Below are 21562 nucleotides of genomic sequence, written 5' to 3' on the forward strand. Positions count from 1 at the left end.
ACTGTAGCCGCAAGATGTACTTTGGGTGGCAGTTAAGTATCTAAGTGAGAAGAAATGAAAGATGAAGGCCCTGCAGCACTTGATTTTGAAGATCCGAGAGATCAGAGTTGGCGACACCATCAACCAATTGAGACACCAATTTTCTCACCCAGCAGTGTGTGCAAGCAATGCATACAAATGCTTCTCATCCTCTCTTTAAACGTTTCCTCTGGCAATGTAAATTAATCAGTCATCAGAAACCAACCGGCTCACATCAATTACTAAAGTGAGACTAAACCACAACAAGCTGGGGAAGTGTTTTTGTATTTAGAAGGAAAATATAATTCCCACCATGTTTAATCAAATGTTTCTCTTTATTTTTAATTACAGGTGACCCTGCTCTCGTTCTCTGTGGAGTCAGAGTTCACGTTCTTAGATTACATCAAAGGAGGGTGAGTGGGAATGACTGTCTGCATACATACGTAAAGAATCCATGAAATTACCTCTTTACCTCCTTGTATGACTGCAATTCCTATTAAAACAAACATAATGTGGCTAAAGACAACATAGCCAGGTGTAAGGCAATGGAATACCAGTTAGGGAGAGAAATTAGAGGGACAGACGGCTAGGACTGCTTTAAATATTGTGTTTCTGGCCACCTGGCAAAAGTTAGTTTCTACACTCAGGTCTATTTTACTTTCCAGCAACTCTCAAGAAACATATGTAGTTCTTTAGCTGCTAAATGCTACACCATGTGTTCGGCACGTAGTCGCTAACTTTGTCTGCCAGGCAGTTTGGAGACTTCTTTCACATTAGTCGCATTAGTCATTTGAGCAATTGTTAATATGAAAATATTGCAGCAGCTTTAAAGGATCATTGTGATTACCTGTCCGGGGTTTCTGCCAGTGTATTGCTGGCCCTAAGTTGAAGCTGTTTTTAGATGTACAAGTAGCAAACCCCTTAAAGGAATAACTCACGTAGGTTGCGTCTATAACGCTAGCGAGTGCAGATAAGAGAGCGAGAGCATGTGTGTGTTATGGTGAGTATGAAGTGAACGTAGCAGTACAGTGTGTGTTGCCTACAGGCTAAAATAATAAGGGGTAAAAAAAAAAGTTTAATGATTCTTTAAAAGGATTAATGGGACATGCAAACTATTATAGAACGTTTTTTGAGAGTAAATTACTAGAAGTATAATATATCTGTAGAGTCTTCATTAAAATGTTATTAAAATGCATATATCTCGATGCCCTTATGTGTCATGTAGTGGCCCCATAAGTACTTAACTTTTTTAATCTAAATTCTCAGTAGGTGCTGTCTGTAGTATTCAAGTGCCAAATATATTGTAAATGAGCTAGCGAAGGCCGACCTGTCTTCACAATGGGTACTAACCCTTCGACCTCAGTTTAGTTTTAGAGCTGGAGGTGCACACGTGAATAACATGTATGTCTCAGGTGAAGTGTGCCGGCTCTGCTTGGATCTCTGCTGTCATGAGTTTTATGAGCTACGGCAGAGCTGACATGTGTGACAGATTTCACTGACAGTCCCTGGCTTTGGCTGATCTATGATACAATAACCTTAAGGTTGAGTGGCTTCGCTTCAAAAATATCATCCCCATCAGTCCGCCCCCTAACATTACTCTGGCACTTACTGAATGACACATTACAGAGTTGGATCTTGTAAATGTGGAGCTCTTTAGAAAACGGATAAAAGTTAAGAAAGGGTATCACTTTAAACTGTCTAAGCAATTACTGGAGAACAACAAACGTAAAACATATTTTATACACTAGCTGTTAAAGATGGTGTGTAATAGTTGGCGTTACACCTTTCATCATGATGCAAAGTGAACTCTGGAAGCTTTTATGTCTTCTTTGACAACCACTGTAATTGTAAAAGAGCAAGAAGAATTTGGCTTATAAAGAACTAAAACGTATCTCTTCGAGTGTGCACCACTGGGACAGCCTAGTCGTAAGGAATAAGAGGACATATTATTCTTGGATTAAGTTTATAGAGGCCATTTCTCTACTCTTAATATGGTTCAGTGCATTTATATCAGGTTAATAATTTGAACATTATTAACTTTAACCACACTAGAATGTTTTGTCCAAGTTCAGCAAAAGTTTAGATTTTTTCATACATTTACATAACTTTTGCTGAACTACAGTTGCTAGAAAAGAGCAAGGAATAAGCAAAAATATAGATGGTGGGGAAAAAATAATTAAATAATTAAACTGCAGCACTGCAGTGTCATTTTGAAGTGTCAAGGAGACTCATTTTACAAGAGTTCAACAGGGTGGCAAAGAGTCTACAGAAGCTGTCTGAGCATCTTTTTTCTTTTTTAAATACTGACATTTAGCTCAAAGACTCACACACACACTCAAACACAAACATAGGGGATCCACACCAAACATTTCAACTGAGAAGAAAACAGGGAAACCGCGGTTTAAAAATAAATCTCATTTCCAACAACGATTTTGCCATATTTGCTTGAGAGAGTTGCATTTTGCATTTGCATGTCTGGGCTCATAACTTGTCCCTGTTGCGGCACGTAAAACTGCTCTTCAAGGCTGACAGACTCTTCATGAGCCTACCACTTCACACCACTCAACCAATCAAATTAATCACTAACCTATTTGTGAGGTCAGGCGCGGTGTCCGATCTCAAGTCTAGCCTGTAGCTTTTCCAATGTGCACTAAGCACTAACGTTAGTGTAAGTGTATGTTCGCTCTACCAGAGACATTATCGTACGCAGAATGATTTTGGCTCTTCTCATCTCACAGCCTAGAGATGATTGTTGAGTCGAGTTGACAGCTTAACTTGACCGAGACCAGTGTTTTAGGGAGCAAATTATTCTGGCTGGGTATGCTGACGATCACAGTATGCAAGGAATGTATGCAATGTGTGTTGCCCTTAATGTGGGCTGTAAAAACATAATATCAGATTGCTTATTGTGTAGTTAATGACTATACAATTTGTTATTACAAAGTAGCTTACATGAATGCATTAAGTACAGTTCTATTACGTTTGGGGTTAATCGGTCGTTGCAAGATAGATGGGGAGATACATCCATTGATAGCACTTGTTTTTTATGTTGTTGACAGTGTTGTTATTTTAATAAATGTCGTACAATATAAGTCCATATTCCTGCTCTATTTCTTGGTTGGACATGTTTACAGACTAAGAGCTGCATTAGTGCAAATAACAATAATTAGTTCTGGTTAAAATAGAAAATAAATGCTTTCCCTGAGAATCGTGATCTCAATTTAAAAAAAAAAGGTTTTCATTTTTATTAAGAATCACACATTCATGAATTTATGCAGTCAGATTTAATGAATGCTACGGTTATCAGGGTCAGGCTATGGCATTTTCTCCATCTCAACCCTCAAACTGAAAGGTTAATGTGAATCTTTAACACATTAATTTTAATATAATTCTTTCACCTTCCTCTCTGATGGCTCTCATAGATAACGAGAGGCTGTCGTTCGGGCCCCCAAAGGCCTCATCTCCTTGTCGTAAATTAGCGAGAAGAGGCGAGTGCTTCATCAGCAGGGAAAATTGGATTATGATTTGCTCTTAAGAGCTCCATCAATTGCTTGTTACCCAGCTCAGTGTCTCAAAGGCTCATCTGTACCTCCTGCTACGCCTTCTCATGGGAAGTAAGAGTCAGATAAAAGTGTAATCACTTAAATCGTATTTGACAACTGAGCGACTCTGTGTCTTAATGCAGATGAAAAAAACAAATGGCAATTATTGCCATTGATCTGTTTGTAACTATGTTGAAATACGAAGTGATTGTCGTATTTTGTGTTAGATGTTCCTTCGTTTTAGGTATTATCTTTTCTCATATCAGAAAATGCATGTATGGGTGTGAGAGCACTGGACGTTTATGAGGCCTGTCTTGTTGTTATTGCTGGCTGGTATTTGTCGTTTACTTTTTCCCCCACGTCCTCCTCTTCATCTTTCTTCTAGGACGCAGATCAATTTCACTGTGGCCATCGATTTCACAGCATCTAATGGTGAGTGATGGTAACGGCAAAGTGTGTGTGTGGAGGGGGAGGCAAGAATAGATAGTTCTTTGACTGTGGCATGTCCGATTTTGGAATCAATCACACAAACAGAAGGGTGCTCATACTGTACACACATCGTCACTATAAGCCTATATAGCCTTTTCCTGGATATTTCATCTTCCTGAATGATCTGTCAATGCACTCTAAATAAAGTCATTTCTGCATAAATACAATACAGAGAATGTGGTAGAAGCCCTCAGCTTGACTTGGAAACACCGCACTGAAGTCTAATTACAGTACCTATGAAGACAATGTTTAAAAAAGCTTTATCCGCAAGGAAGAGTTCTTCAGTGTTCACAGTTAGTAGAGGGAAATTTTAATTTCCTATTTCCCAATTAATTGTTGCTTAACTTGTCCCCGGAGCAGCTATTGTCCAATCATAGCTTAGCAACCGTAACTAGGCAAGGCAGGTCTGTCAAGCTTTGTATTTTTCCACACGGAGAAGTTGACCATGGGTCTGTAGTAAGAGAAAAACTAGGTACACAAAGAGTTATTTTAGCCTTTACACAAAAGCACAATAGAGTGGTGTCGGAATAATGAATTAACATTTTAGCTCTTCCGGTTCCCTCGTCTCGAAGTCTTTTTGAATGGGGTTTTTATTAGATAGCTGAAATAAGGTCTGTGGTTAACACAAGCTTAAGAGATTTTAACGTTTTGTTCTAAAAAAAATCAGTAAATACCCCATTCATGAATTTTGAAGCTTTTACATGTCTTAAAAATGGCGGTCGCTATCAAGTGGCTAAAATGAGACTACTTACTGGCTGCCATGACACCAATATTTGCTTAAACAAACTCAGAATATCGCAGCTGGTCTACGAATACTGAACAACTTCATGGTGTGTCATTATTACAGAGGGCATATTTCAGAAGGTCACAGTTATTGAGAAGCTTTCAAAATGCTCAATTAATTGATGAAAGTATTCAATTTTAACAATGGCTTTCCTCCAACATTTTGCTAATGGATCGCCCATGATTGTGTCACAATCTTCTGAATTTAAAGTTATTATTCATCATCTCTGAGGATTTAATATGAAAGCTCTACCTGACATGAATTATGTTAATAGTGATCCATGGCTGCAACAAACAAAATTGTTTTTTAATGTCATGTCATTGCACAAAAAATGCAATTTGCATTCTAGAAGTGACATCCTTGTCCATCATTACCCACAATGACCTTGAGATTGATTGATGGGTCGACAGGTAACCCCTCCCAGTCCACTTCGCTGCACTACATGAACCCCTACCAGCTGAACGCCTACGCCATGGCCCTGAAGGCTGTTGGGGAGATCATTCAGGACTATGACAGTGACAAGATGTTCCCCGCTTTGGGCTTTGGAGCCAAACTGCCCCCTGATGGACGGGTGTCGCATGAGTTTCCACTGGTGAAGTCAACCTCTCCTTATTTCACCTTTAATTAATCAGTTCAATGGATTCTTATCATTCTATTTCATGCTTTTTAACATGCCACTGAATCTTCTAATTTATTGTGTTTATTCTCATTTGTGGATTTTGTGCATGAGCTGGTTCAAAACAACTAAGTACGACACTTAATGAAAGCAGTGTACTTTGATAAAGATCCATGAAATTGATTTCCACCGTTTATCTCCTTTTCAGAACGGAGACCTGGAAAATCCGTACTGCAACGGGATCGAGGGCATCTTAGAGGCATACCACCAGAGTCTGAAGACAGTGCAGCTGTACGGTCCAACTAACTTCGCTCCTGTGGTGAATCATGTTGCCAGGTGAGAGAACAATGCAGCTGGTGAATAGCTTCTACTTTCTTGCTTCAAAGCCATTCAGACAAGACTACATAACTATAATCACTCCCTTCCATTTTTCTAGTTTTTTATTATGCTAAAGAAACAGTATGACTCTTGCAAAATCTATTTCCACACATGTTTTCATGGATATGCAAAGTCAAGATGCAAGTTTGGATTTTATATCGTGTTGGTTTGGATTTATGTTCCATCCTCAAATGTTTACATATTTCCATTAAAATACAATAAAAGGAACTCACTGACAATGATAATTCAGAGGAATCCAGTTGTTGTACCACATACAGATTATCAAGATTATCAAGATTATGATCTTCTATAAAGATTCCGGTTATCAAAATAACACTAACACCAACATTTCTTTAACCGCTGGTCTCGGCTGGCTTTGTTTTCTGTGCTACTGTTTTTCTGACCCTGTGAATTGACAACGCGTGTCCTGCCAGACACCACAAACAGGATGTAACACGCTTGAATTTTAATTTAGATTGGCTGACAGCTTTCAAAACAGTGGCAGATTTAGCTGATAGAAGAAATGGGCCTGTGGCCATTACCATATACTGACATATCACATATCATAACACATAGAAAAGAATGCGAACTCTGACATGATCTGAGTGGATTCTTGTGCCCCCAACACCCACCGTCACCACTTCCCTCCGCGTCTCATTTGTTGAGCCATATCCAAACAATTCTCCATCTGATCACACCAACGCTCTGTTGTAATTAAAAATGTCATTCTGATAAAAAATGGAATCACATTGTTTAAACTGCACCAGGGAGCCATAACAGTGAGAATAGAAAACCAGTATTGGTATTTAGCATTTCAATGGGTGAACTCAAGTAGCAAGAGATTTTTAACAAAAGGTGTTAATCTGTGAATCGAACAGAGTAAACCAGCTTCGTGTTATTGTTTGGGCTGATTAATCGATGTGCATTTGTGAGGAATTTTAATTAATGAAGTACAACAAAAACAAAGAACATTTTTATTGAATTTGTCTGCAGTGAGAGTCTATGATAAAACAAGTCTTTCTACAGCATTGTTCATCCATCAATAAATCCTCAAATGAGATTTGTTCTTGTATTAAAGAGATTACACAGCTCACACAGTGTGTGTGTGTGTGTGTGTGTGTGTGTGTGTGTGTGTGTGTGTGTGTGTGTGTGTGTGTGTGTGTGTGTGTGTGTGTGTGTGTGTGTGTGTTTGTGTGCAGGTATGCAGCTGCGGTGCAGGACGGCTCTCAGTACTTTGTGCTCCTCATCATCACAGACGGCGTCATTTCCGACATGGCCCAGACCAAAGAGGCCATTGTAAATGTAAGAATGGGAAAGGGAGAGACACAGGAATTTGCTGCACGATATAAGACCTGATATGCAAAGTTGTACCTGGTATAAACTAGAAGGGAGTACCTTTGAAGTTAAAAATGGGAAAATACGCTGATTTGCTATTTTGCCCAGAATTAGATGAGAAGATTGATACCATGTATCCAGCTACAGCCAGCAGCAAGTTAGCTTAGTTTAGCATAAACACTGAAAAAGGGGGGAAAAATAGGCTAGCTCAGCTCTGTCCAAAGTTAACAAAATCTCTGTTGCAGCTCTGCAACCTCATGGTCACGACAATACTTTTTGAAAGTTACCGCTCCCAGCCAAGAAATAGTCCATCAGATAATCCCCCACAAAACCGCAACTTGTTTCTTTTACCCTTCAGATGTTATACGCATTAAACAAAGTAGATGTAACATGTTAATTACCGAGCTTTAGAGACGCTGGTAGGCGGATTTTGTTATTTTCAGACCGAGCCCTGCTAGCCGTTTCCTGAGCTAAGGTGGTCAGGTAAGAGTGGAATCTTTTCATGTAATTATCTGCAAGAAAGCAAAAATGTGTTTTTCCCAAAATGTCAGCACAACACAAGTTCAGGCTACTTAAGACCATTTTCAGTATTGATTAATCATATTAAAAGTCAAGTCTAAGTATAACTGATTTTTGTTAGAACATACTGTGTCTCGTGTTAGCTCTGGCTTTCTCTCCAAGATATAAATATGTAGCCCAGATGTCCGTTCTTGTCATCACTCTAAACACAGAAGGAGGCATTTGACAGCAGCAGTTGTTCAGCAATCTGTAAAGCAAAAAGATTGGCATAACGGCTTCACATAACTGACATGATTTACCTGACAGCTAAAGTTGCTTAACACCCATGCTATGTTTTTGTTCTTGTTCTCATCATTGTGCTTTCTACCTCTGAGCTTTCCCCAAATCTTGCCCTGAATCTTGTTTTCTCTCAGCTTAAAATAGTACTTGGCTGTCTTCCTTTTCCTTTCCCCTTCCTTGGTCTCTTCCCTTTCTGCTTCCTCCTCCTAATCAGCACGCCGCAGGCACAGAACACCCAGCAGACTGGATTTAAAGGGAATTTGCGACTGTTAGTCAAAACATTAGAACAGCCACACCTTCCTTTTAAGATCTTGCCTGCTGCTCTATCTCACTGCCTCCACACTACTGATGCTTCCACTGCTTTCCCTTTAACTCTCCACGGATCCTCGGAGAGGGAGGACACACTGCTGAGAGGTTATATAAAAGTCTTTCCTCATACTTATTCATGCTGGAAGGTAGCTTCAAAGAGCAAGAGGAAGTGAGAGGAGGCCTGATTGTGCACTACTCTCTGTATGTATTTATTTGTTTTTCCATGTTTCGCTCAATGTGGACATGTATGATGGGTAACCCCATGTTTAGTATAGTATAGACCAGGGGTGTCCAAACTACGGCCCGCGGGCCAACTGCAGTCCGTGGACCATTTTTAATTGCCCCACAGCAAATTCTAAAAGTATAATGGAATAAGGCCCAGATAGAAACTTGCGCTTGAATGTTTTGTACTTCTTAGTTCTAAGCACAGAAACACAGTTTTGACTTGTCAGCTAACTTAAAACATCAAGTGTCAGATAAAGCTTGTGCTTTAGATTTATACTGATTGCATGTGATGAGAGCACAGATGCGACAGACACCGCACAGCTGTTCATTTGTTTTGCGGGGAGTTGACGATAACCTTTGCGTTACGGAAGAGATGCTTGATCTTACGAGTCTAAAGGGCACAACATAATTCGAGCACGAGGACTTTACCACAGAGAATTTCAAGCTTTCCTGTCTGATGTCGATGCTGAATACGGGGACGCACTCCACCGTTCTGATGTGCGCTGGCTGAGTCGCGGCTCCGTGCTGCAGCGGTTTTATTCCCTGAGATCAGAAACCAATCTGTTTTTGAAAGAGAAGGAGCGACCTCTTCATGAGCTGAGAGACCCTCCATGTTTGGCAGACCTGTTTTAGTTGATCTTACTGGTCATCTCAACACTGAACAAGAGCCTACTGCGCACCTGAAAGCATTCTGTGTGAAGCTCCGTCTCTTTGAGACACAACTACGCAACTTCAACGTTGCGCATTTCCCCACTCAAATATGTGAGCAAACATTCTCTGTTAACTCTGAACAAAAGCAGATTGAGAACCAAAATGAGCGACAGCATCTCTGTGATGTCCTTCGTATCTCAAACACCAAACGTACTCCTGACCTGCAGCATCCTTCAGTCCAAAGCGCAGCATCACTGCTCCCACTGAGTGCAACGCTGCTCCCATTATAGGAGAGTTAAAACATTTATTACACAGTATTCATGTTAATAAGCTACATTTTTCAATAAATTCAGTCAAATAAAGTTTCTAACGTTAGAAAATGTTAACAAGCCCAATAAGATATATCCATCCCCATTTACCCTCATTCCCATACCCTCTCCCCCCCTTGATTTTATTTTTAGGGAATATACAAAAGTAGGAGTGGCCCAGTCCTTCGTACATTTTTCTGTATGTGGCCCTCAGTGAAAGAAGTTTGGACAGCCCTGGTATAGACCCATGTGGTGGAACAAAATGGGGTTTATCAGTCATAGCAGAATCTGTTTTACTACAGAAATCCACCCACCAATCACTCAGCATCCCCCTCCTCTGCTCACTGCTCGCGTCACTCTGCTGCCTCGTTTTCTTTCGATCTGTGGAGCACTCGATCACAATTACAAAGACTTTTGTTGTCTCTCTCCATCTCTTACCCTCTCAAAGATCTAAATCTGTGTGTCTGTTCTCTCCATACGTCTGTCATCACATTCAGTCTATAACTAAATTCTCTGCTGCCTTTGATTTCTTTCTTTTCACATCTTCTACTTGTTATCAGTGTTTTGTGATTCATCTCTTTATCCGTGCCGGGGTCCTCCAAAAGAACTTCATCTCACAACCCTTTTACGTCCATTCACTTCACGAATGTTGAATGCAGTCACGGAATACCTGGTGATGTGAAACCAAGAAAATAAAAAATAAAAACCTAGATATACAGAACAGCAACAAGTACAGAACTCTCCATGACCAGAACAGCACAGCTCCTTGCATTGTATAAACTCTTCAGTGTGCTCATTCAGGTCATAAGCACAACATATCATACAATGATTGCATAGCTACTTAGTTACTGTTGCTACGTCCATCAATTTATTAATAACCAGGAACTATCAACTTTGTCGGCTAAACATGACAATTGTCGGCAAATGTTATTTAGCTAACGTAAATTACAAAAGCCATCTTTGACTCACTGTAAATGCTTTTATTTGACTTGTTTTAAACATGTTTTAATGCACTTAATGGATACATGATAAGGCGGAAGTTGCTTAAATCATAAAGGAGCTGCATTTAAAACAGTAGCCACATCTTTTCACAGCCTACATTATTGTTTTACAGGCGTTTGCCAACATGAACAAGGTAAGGCTTCACTAATGCAAGGCCCTCTGGACATGTGTGTACAGCAGCTTAATTGGCAATTACTGTTTAATGAAGGTTGTTACTCGACCGAAATGTGTTTTTGTCCTATTAATTAGCATGGATATCTATTTTGTGGTCAATTAAAACTGTCTTTGCGGAGGTATGTGCTCTCTGAGTGCATGAATGTGATTACATTTATTCAAGATTAAAGTTATTACAGTAAAATAATTGAAGCAGTGCAAGTAAAGAAATTGAACCTATAATAATTGAGATGATTAACAAAGAATTGCAGCGTACCATGGATAATAGAAAGTATGAAAGTATGTGACATCATTAAAAATAATTCTGAAACATTAAAAGCTTTAATTTAATTAAACCCTTAAATGTAATTTTCAACACATCTGATTATTCCTGACGTTTAATTCTAACAACTGGATGTGCTACATTTCAATGTGTTAATATCTGCACTCGGTTGGCTTTTTAAGTGTCTTCAATCTGCTGCCTTGAGCTTTTCTCTGAGCTGAGCTGTGAGACAATGAGAGATGGTCCAGTGACTCAGGTGACCCCTGTGCTGACAGGACAGTCACCTCTCCAAACATACATCCTTAAACCATGTGTGTGTGTGTGCATGTGCACGGCCGCATAATCCAAGAACACACACCCATCAAAGCATGCACATGCAGAGTGAATTGTCTGAGTAATGAGTGTGTTGCTGTGTTGTGTTGACTCAATGACTGGATCTCCACTGTCAGTCAAAGTGACAGGAGAATAGCAAAAGTGGGGCACGGTGGATTGCCAGGTTATTTTTGGTGGCATTTGATGTGTGCCTACATATCTGCAAGTGTGAGTGTTTGTGTGTGCATGTGCGTGGGAGGACAGTCACTGACAGGAGATGTGTTAACACTAATAATCAAGCTGATGTGGTGCCGACAGACACTAATCTCACCCCGTGGCAAAAGACATTGCCTGATTTGATAAAACTGCACTTGTTATAAATGCTTTGTGAAAATATGTGAACAACTCATTATACATGATAGAGACCTTTGTATTGAGCATTTGTGTTGCCATATCTGGAAATGACAACAGACAGAGTGCAATGCAGTCACTGTGACATAATATAAAGTTTAGTCACTTTAGCTGCATTTAATATGTAAGACGATCAAAACTTTTAGATTTTATTCTTATAGAACTTTCTAAAAGAATGAAAAGGTGCAGTTTTGGTTGCTTGAAGGAACAAAACTACCACAACATACAGTGTGTAAGCATATGGTTACTAGGGCTAAAATCAATGTAAGCATTGATTTTTTATATCAATAACCACAACAAACATAATTAAAAATGTACATGTAAAAACTATTTAATTGCTGTTCAACTGTTATAGATTCAGACCGAGTCTTCACATTGGTAAAGTAATTCTCAACAACTGTTGGAGGGGTTGCCATGAAATTTCAAACAAACATTCATGTACCCCAGAGGATGAATCCCACTGACTTTGGTGACCCCCTGACTTTTCATCTAGTGCCACCAGCAGCTCAAACTTTCCACTTTGACATATATTAACATCTACTCGATGGATTGGCACCAAACTTGTATGGATTTCCATGACGTTTGGTACAGATATGTACGTAAATCCCTCTAAGGGTCAATTCTATTAACTTTGGTGATCCTTTAACTTTCTATCTATTGTCATTATCAGTTCAACATTTCAGGTTGTCCAATAGTTTTGTTAGGCTATTCTTGATGTTTAGTACTAATTAGCAAATGTTAGCACGCTAACAAGCTCAACTAAATTAGTGAACATGGTTCATTTCCCAGCCCGAGGCCTAAGTATTTCGTTGGTATCTTTTGTAGTTTGACTGATTTTAAATGTAGATTTAGCTTTTGTTTGTAGACAGTAAACCTACACGGAAGAGAGACTAACAGCGCTGTTATCTGACTTGAGGTGTGGCTTGGGAGTGGCTTGGGGGGTGACTGAGGATGGTCGCTGGACTAATTGATGTTGGCACCTCCTCCCACTCCCTCTTCCCCCAGCTCACAAATGCCACATCTGACCAACGTGTCTTCTAACTCTTGCTTTCCTCCCTGTGAACAAATGTCTACTTTTAGCTTGAACCAACTTCTTAGGGTGTATCATGTCATTTTGCAGGTCAGCATTTTTAAAAACCCAATATAATTGTTTTTTATCTATAAAAACAGCTGACCCATTGGCCCAGTATCTTAGGGGACGCTGTTAGTGTTGTCAGCGAGTTTCATCTCCACTCCCCGGTAACCTGATAACCGGCATTCAGTGGGCAAATACACTGTGTGTCATCCCAAGAGCCGGGGAGCATTCATAGGAAAGATAATTGGATTCAGGGACATAAAACATCTGGGATAAGGAAAGCAGAGACAACAACAAGTTCCTGTTGAAGTATGTCCCTGTTTCACTGTCTTCCTCTGAGTTCCTGTCTCTAACGCACCCTCTTTTTTAATCTGGAGGCCTTGTCTTACTTTAAAAGGTCATTCAGCTAGTTAAAGGGTGAGACAGAACATTAGCGTGGTTGTAACCGACGTGGGTGAGCATGTAACTGCTATAATGTCGGATATTCACACATATACAGTCTAATGAGTGATTCAGGTCAGTGGTGATGTGTCTCTCTGAATATTTGTTCTTTTTTTCTTTCTTTTTCTCTGCAGGGTGCCAAGCTTCCCATGTCCATCATCATAGTGGGAGTGGGTCAGGCTGAGTTTGACGGTACGGTGACTTTAATTTTTTGACTGCTGCATAAACGTAAAGATTGAATATTCTGGTGATGTTTTTATAGCCGTCACATATAAGATGACAGTGACTAAAACATCTGAAAACTTCAGCAGTGTTGTATTCTGACGTTGTTATACTATCTACATAAATCAAGTCAGGTAAACAGATTAAAAAATGTAATATAATTCATACAACTCACAGTCCATTACTGTTGCAGTCAGCACTTACCTATCTGGCACCAATTCAGAGACAAACACTGCACAGACTCATTTGAGTCAGTGGAGAAGGGAATGTGTGGGTGGATGCAGGCATTACTGTAGAAGCAATGGCTGAGGTTAATTGCTGGGTTTGCAGTGCTTAGTACAGATTATTCTAAATTGCACAAAGACTATATTAAATGATTTATTAGTTTATTAGACATGCAATAAAGTTATGACATTAAACACCGTCTCTTCTTTACTAACAGAGAAGCAAAAATATGTGGTATTAACATGATTTATTATAAACCTGGACATCAGTATTCTTATACTGTGTATGTGTGTGTGTGTGTGTGTGTGTGTGTGTGTGTGTGTGTGTGTGTGTGTGTGTGTGTGTGTGTGTGTGTGTGTGTGTGTGTGTGTGTGTGTGTGTGAACTTGTTTCTTCCAGCTATGGTGGAGCTGGATGGTGATGACATCAGGATCTCGTCCCGGGGGAAACTGGCAGAGAGAGACATTGTTCAGGTGACATTTACAGCAGGAAAGAAACGTTGACAGTATTCTTGGCAGGTCGAGCCCTGGAACTGGAAGAAAAAAAAGTTCAAAGAATTTCAGGAATAACTTGAGCGTTGAACATTGTCCAGTTAACAGACAATAATGTCATTTATCAAGCTTGGGTTCATGCAGTCTTTGGCCATGTTTCCTATTTTTAGTGATGTGTACATCACTAAAAATAGGAAACAGTGTTTTCAGTGTCATATTTTTTTATTTGCATTTTGGATTCATGCTGTTGCCTCAGTTGTGCTGGTACATTAAAAATGTCCGTTTCTGACAAAGACCATCTGTTGTCACTGGCACTTCAAGGAGATTAGGACATCTGTGTTCTATGGAGACAAGTATGCTAAAAAGTTGGATATTATACGTCACTCTAGGAAACTCTAGAGTTTTTCAACCATCATCTTTTTGTTTCTGTAGTGTCAAAACTAAAAAGAGTTAAGTGTCTGGATAGTTCGAAGAAGGACAATGTACTGAGTTTCCCAAAGTATGTCATAGTAGAGATGTCAGAGCTTGGGTGTTTTACCATCTCTGCTAAACAATTTCCTTTCCTGGGTAAACACAGTCATTTATCAAACCCTTGTAGAAAAACTTATCTTTTAAGTTCTTTTCAAGCATATTTATTTCCTCTCACTCCTGAAGGGAGCCAGAGTGCAGGATTAGCGAGAGATCAGCATACTAAAGCTTGCAGAATCTGGCAAATGTTGACGAACACAGGGGCTTAAACATGAGCCTTCTCGATTTCCCTATTCAGTATACCACCCTGCCCCCAAAACCTACTTGTGTACATTGTCAAAAAGTATTCAGAGCTTTTCATGAATCATTACAATAGTCGTCCAAAATCCCTAGATGGAATTATGCTCGACAGAGGAAACCATATGTTGTCAAATTACTAGTGTATACAAGCATAATGATATTGCACTTTCCTCTTCAGTTTGTTCCCTTCAGAGATTATATGGACCGAACAGGCAACCATGTGCTAAGCATGGCTCGGCTTGCTAAGGACGTGCTAGCAGAGATCCCAGACCAGTTCATCTCTTACATGAAGAGCCGGGGTGTCAAACCCAACCCGGCGCCACCTCCCTACACACCGCCCGGACACACACACCACCACACACAGATCTGAAACCCTCCTCTCAGCTTTTCTAAAGGGCCTGACAGCATGCAGAAGCCACTCCAGAGTCCAGTGGGAACTCTCTACCTCCTGTTGTTTGGTGCAAACAGGAGCAACAGGAAATGGCCATTGAAGTGTGCTGTATCCTCCCAGTGACTATTGGAGCAACATTTTCTTTTTTCTGGTTTGTTTCTGTGATATATTCATTTGGATGATTTCTCTTAAAGAGAGGCTCATACTTACCAGGACTCGCTGGTGAAAGCCTTTTAATCCGACACTGAGGCAGTGACTGTTTCACGTCTAATTTGACAGCAGGTTGGTTCAAAAAGGTCATGTTGTGGTTAAAACTTGTGCCTGTATGTGGTTGTTTCTCTAATTGTATCAGGACATGTGAACTTTGACCTAAGCCTTGCTCGTCAGTCAATGGTGTGGCCTAACGCAGTGATATTTTTTAGGCACCTTTTCCCTTCTGGAATTAGTTTTTATATCTGGGGATTATCTCCATATCTGCTAATGCATCGGTTATGACGGAGGAAAAACTACAGGTGTGTAGTTTACAGTTTATTACGTTATGATCATTAATCAGGCTTTTCATACCATGAGGTGTCACCTCTTCTCTTCTTTGTTAGGTAAATGTTTATAAGAGCATGTTGTATGAGAAGTTAATTCCCCATATCCCAGTATATTTATCCTCCAATGTTATTCAGAGCGGCATGGACATTTGATCTGTTTTGAAGTGGTCACCAATAATTTAAGTGATTGCATATAACAAGCACAACCTGTCTCTATACCAAGGACAAGCTTATGATAATGCTACCAATCATATTTAATTGTTTTGAGTGCTGACATTCACTGTTTCTGAAAAAAGTACACAAATCATTCATGAAAGTCAAATATATTTGTACTGCAGCTGCAATTCAACATAAAATATTGAAAATATGACTCAGGCGTGTTTAAGGTTCTCATTCAGTAAGGATAAATTCCAAACACAATCAACGATATTGCACAAAATAAATATTAACCATTAACCATAACCTTTCTTTTTGTTTTTATAATTTTATAAATTGTATTGGTTTTGTTGTACACATTAAATACAAAATGCATTACCTTATAAGTAAAAGACATAACAAAACATGCAATACATGCTAATTATAGCTAGAGTACCAACCTGGCAAAGTGGGCAAGAGTTCCACATTACTTTGTTGTAATTTGACTAATTGCCACTTTTAGGTAATATACACCACTAAAGCACAATATAAATGGATTGTGAGGGTCTTAAGGCAATGCTTGTTGCAGAGTGTCAAAATGTAGTTTTCTCACATTTCCCATTTCAGTTGTTACATATTAATAGAATAAATGTGTATTTTATCAAAACATCACTAAGTGATACACAGCAAACATGGGTGAAAGGTAGCATGCCAATGTAGGAATACTGGCTGGTTTATTACTTAAGGGCCCACATATCGTTTTCGTCCCAGGACCCAATAGTGGGTTAATCTGGCCCCCGATACAATCCCAAAATCACCACCTGTGCAACCCAGAGACTCCGATGACAGTGGAAATCTGTAAACCCCCGGCGGCCACGCATAAGCAGCCACATAACCTTTATCGTCATAGACTTCACACTGTAAGTCGGCACGATCACAGCCAGTGTTGCTCTCTGGAGATTTACATATCATACAGCCCAGGCCTTGCCGCAGTGTATTACAAGTCTCTGGTGGGAGACAGTTCACAAGTGTTCTCCAGAGCTTTAGGATTTATGTTCATTACATCCAGCACATAAGTGATCATCTCAAGTGTAAACACATTAACAATCTGTTGATACCACAGGGTAAAGACAAATCATTTTTTGCTAATCTTGGCTTGGCTTTCTGTAGCCTCCCACCATCTGTGACCTCAGTTTAGTGTGAAGAAACAAAAACAAACTGGCCCTGAAGTAGCAAATCCAATTTTACCCAATCAGTAACAAAGCTTCTTAATTGAGATGCATCCCTGCACAACGATGCAACTACAAGCCCGACAGCCCTATGATGTGTTGCCTTATGAACATGCACAGAGCATACCGTAACAATCAGGAAATGTAAGGGGAATGATCCATGTCGGGGTGTTTTGATCAATAAGTACACAGGATACATAAGTAGGATCATAAAAACCACAAGAAGGTTTTAATAAAAGTAAATAAAAGTACAAAATGCAATGCAACACTAAACTATGCTCTGCCTGCTGCCATCTGACAAATCACATAGTCGTTCTGCTCATGTTGTAGTAACTATATTATTTCCAGTTGATTTTGTTTCTCATCGTTTATAGAGACATAGTCAAACTAACCCACATCATTAGCCTTTTTACTTAAGGCTTTGTACCTAAAAAGGTAGAGGACACCCAAATACAAAAGCATGCCGTAGACAGAGAAATTGAAGGCAGCCATGCACAGATTATAGGATCTTTCCCCACATTAGCATTGAGGTTGTGGGGATGCCAATGTCGGAGATTCCAGACCAAAATGTTGAAGCAACTATTGGATGGATAGTCATGAAATGTGGTTCCAGACATTAACCCCAGAGGATGTATCCTAATGACTGTGGTGACTCCCTGACTTTTCCTGTAGTGTCATCATCAGGTCAAATGATCAAATTTGTCCAATACAGCAAATGTTAGCATGCTTATGCACTATGGGTAAAATGGTGAACGTGGTAAACATAACCCATCTAACATCAGCACATTAGCACTGTCATTGTGAGCATGTTGATGTTAGCATTTAGCTCAAAGCAACACTTTGTCTAAGTTCATTCTAAATCTTACCTCTATCGTTTCTGTCTTTGACACTCTTTCCCCTCAGCCTTGTTATTTTCATAGTATTATTATTACACTTTTACTTGGTTTTGTTTATTATCTTAGCCTTCATGCGGCCCTCATTTTTGTAGAGTGTAAACAAATGCACAAACAATGCTACAATTAAAATAGACTCTAAAAGGTGTCCTTCCCTTTTAAACGGAAAAAAAAAACGAGTTGAAAGGTTTTATTTAAGTGTCTAATGTAGCAAACTAAAGGCCTTAATAACGTGAAAGGGAGTCACTGCATCTCATTTAGTCCCGTATTGAACAGCAGCTCAGGTGGATAAGTATGGCTCTTGGGTGGAGGAGAGGAAATTATTTCAAAGTGGTCAAAATAGCAAATAGCTCTTTGCTTGTAAATCTGTGGTGTAAGAGGGGAAACAGAGAAAGGATAAGAGTGGACTTATATTAGAATGTAAAGTGTATGAACAGCAGTTTTGCATATAAATCCCAGAAGCACTTTATCCTTGTGAGGAGTGCTCATTGTAGATATTTGATATATTTTTGGGATTATTACTGTATTGAAGATATTTATTTATTTTTGGAGTTTGTATGAAAAGCCATTGCTCCTGCCGTTTATGTCATTACGGTGACTTCTTAACGCCCTGATTTATTGGTGTGATGGATCGACTGCATGTTTTCTTGGGGTACATTAACGAAGAGTGCCGCCATCTGTATAATAGGAACCAGCCCAACCAGATAACATGCATGTCAGTGCCAAACAAGGCAGTAAGCTCTGTGAACCGTTTGCTATTTCTTCTCTCTTGTGCCTGGTTCTGGTCTCACCAGTGGTTAACAACTGTAGCTAAGTTAGCATGTTACAGTTAACACTTTTTTTAATTCATTTTTTGTCTAATCCCATGATTTCTCTTTCTAGTTTATATCTCTTGAGTTTTCTGATTTGCATGACTCCCTACTTTCCTTTAAATGGGTTTTTAATTGTACATGATTATTGTCATATGGTGGGTTTGTGAAATGCTTTGTATTGGATTGCCTTAACCTAAACTTAATTAAAAATGACTACTTTTATAAAAGTTCTTGGAGCGTTGTACTTTAATTTCACTGGCAAGGCTTGTAATTTGTTACTTTAAAGCAACATCGATGAGGTTCATTTTTAAAATTGAGTCAGCTGCTGTTTCACTTTCACAACATATTTCACCATGTAGGAATGTACAAAAAGAAAGTGTTAAATTAGCCACCAAAGGCTAACTTTGTATTTTAAATGATGGATAATATAATATCCATTCAACGACATGTTGAAGATTTAGTAAGTAAAGAAGAAGACACACAAACATTCATTAAATTTAAAGAGAAATGCTGTTCCTTTTTTTTTAAGAAAGGTACATTTAAAGAAAATGCAAATATGTACTTACACTGAATTGCATTGTTTACCATGATGCTTCAATTGTCTTTGCATGTTGTAATGTAGGCTAAGTACAAAGCAAAGAAGAGCGGTGTGGATTTCCTTGTTTCCTCCATGCCCCTCCTCACCGAGAGTGGGAGGAAACATTATTTTCCAGCTCACACAACTTTTGTCCTTCTTAAATTCTTCCGTTTGCATTATGTTCTATCTCGTCTCAGCAGACTGTGGTGGAAGGGATGACAGCTGTCATAGATCTGAATCAAACCCTAAACTGAATGTAAAAGAATACATTCACTTCAGCTGACAGTAGCCTCTTAGCAGCAGAATACATGTTGTGAATATCGCAGGTGATTTATGCTCCACTGACAAATAAGATATACGTACATCCATCTTAAAAAAGTTCTCTCATTAAACATCCATTCATCTTATTTATAAAAACACATGGAATATCACTTGGCTTTCTTGGCCACATTTCAAGTGGAATATACTGGCTGGAAGAAGTACACTTTAGCACACTCCAGAGATTTCTAGTTTCTGGGTCAAGAGGAAATAACAAGGTAGGGAAACATTAAATTCCAAAGTTCTTTGTTAGACTTTTTTTATACTTGACAAGTTACTGCACCATATTATTCACAGGCTGAGAGAATATTTCCGACAGCTGAAACTAACGAAAGGTAATCCAAGTAAGGGTTGGATGAAAAGAAGGTATGTTGCACCATCATCCTCCTCAAATGTCAAATACATGCGGTCCAAGTCTACATGCTTGCACAATATATTTTGAATGCATAGTTTTCAAATAACAACAACTTCTGGTTAAAAAAGTAAAAGGACTGTCAAACATTCAGGAACACAAAATACAACTTTACTGTGTCTGCAAAACATTCACTGCCAATGGTCTTCAGTTCTGTGTGTCTGTGTGAACCGTTATGTTTTGCAGTGACAGGCGGTGTTCACAGACAGACAGGAGTGCTTCAAGGAAAAGTTCAACATTATGGGAAATAAGCTTATTCCCTTTCTTGCTGCTCATTATCTTAGTTTAGCATAAGCTGCCTGAAGATTTAAAAAAATACATACATACCAGTACCGTTTAAGCTGACCAATTAAAATGGAATATTTTGTTTACTTAATCCATAAGAAAACATCGTAAAAATAAAATAAATTGTGGTATTATGCACAGTTATGGTAAATGGACTGCTTTTATATTGCGCTTTTCCAATCTTTACGATCACTCAAAGCACTTTACAACACATGTCAGCGTTCACCCATTCTCAAACATTCAGACAGAGTCAGAGGCTACCATACAAGGTGCACATCAGCTCGTCAGTAGAAATAACCATTCACACACACCGTTGGCCATCGGGAACAATTTGGGGTTTAGTATCTTGCCCATGGACACTTCGACATGCTGACTGCAGGGGCTGGGGATCGAACCACCAACCTTACGACCAGTTTACCTCTTGAGCCACAGCCGCCCAGTTACAGTTAACGCTAGCTAATGAGTCAGCAGCCGACGTTTGCATTTACAGTGAGTGAGCTGATGATAACGATTGTGTTACGTTACGTTATGAGGAGTCAAAACTCAAAACTCAAAATATATTACTAACGTTAACCACTTATTTACTTACTTAATCCTCGTCGTCCTGTTTGGGAAGGCTGCAATGAGATTTCTCCATTGAATTTTGTCCTTGGGCATATGCTGAGCTTCTCCCCATGACAAGTGCATCTTGTCCAGCAGCTCCTCTAACTTAGACCAGCTATCAAGGCCGTTTCTAGCTTTTTGGAGGCATTATGCAAAATCTTGTTCTCCAAACCTAGTTAACCTACAGCTCAAAAATGGTCTGGACCTTGGCAACATTTACAAGATCGACAAAGCCTGTTGCATCTTTGTCAAGGCCACAGTCAAATGTATGAAGGATGACCTGGTGTAGAAACTAAAAAAAATGCACGCTTCTTCCCTGTCATGTCCAATTCCTGTGTTGACTGCCCTGTGAAAGACCAGGCGATGGTCTACGTCAATGGTCCCCAACCACCGGTCCGCGGACCAGTACCGGTCCGTGGGTCATTTGGTACAGGGCAGCACAGTAGGATTGAATCAAAATTGAAAAATCACCGGATACATCTGTCTGTGCGTCTGTGTCACTTGACACATGTCAAGACGCTCGTCTGTCACGT

The 21562-nt window shown here is 39.5% G+C and overlaps 1 protein-coding gene across 1 annotated transcript in view; it reads left to right on the forward strand.

Moving 5' to 3' along the window:
• Window positions 1-16135, forward strand: part of cpne5b (copine Vb) — a 104766-nt gene extending 88631 nt beyond the window's left edge. The window contains exons 13-20 of the mRNA XM_029431775.1: window positions 370-431; window positions 3946-3992; window positions 5244-5425; window positions 5658-5785; window positions 7027-7129; window positions 13265-13322; window positions 13976-14049; window positions 15014-16135. Coding sequence (XP_029287635.1) covers window positions 370-431; window positions 3946-3992; window positions 5244-5425; window positions 5658-5785; window positions 7027-7129; window positions 13265-13322; window positions 13976-14049; window positions 15014-15205 — 846 coding nt within the window. The 3' untranslated portion in view covers window positions 15206-16135. The remainder of the gene's footprint in view (window positions 1-369; window positions 432-3945; window positions 3993-5243; window positions 5426-5657; window positions 5786-7026; window positions 7130-13264; window positions 13323-13975; window positions 14050-15013) is intronic.
• Window positions 16136-21562: the final 5427 nt, after the last annotated feature.

This window comes from Cottoperca gobio, chromosome 5 (assembly GCF_900634415.1).
Source record: "Cottoperca gobio chromosome 5, fCotGob3.1, whole genome shotgun sequence".
Lineage (NCBI taxonomy): Eukaryota > Metazoa > Chordata > Actinopteri > Perciformes > Bovichtidae > Cottoperca > Cottoperca gobio.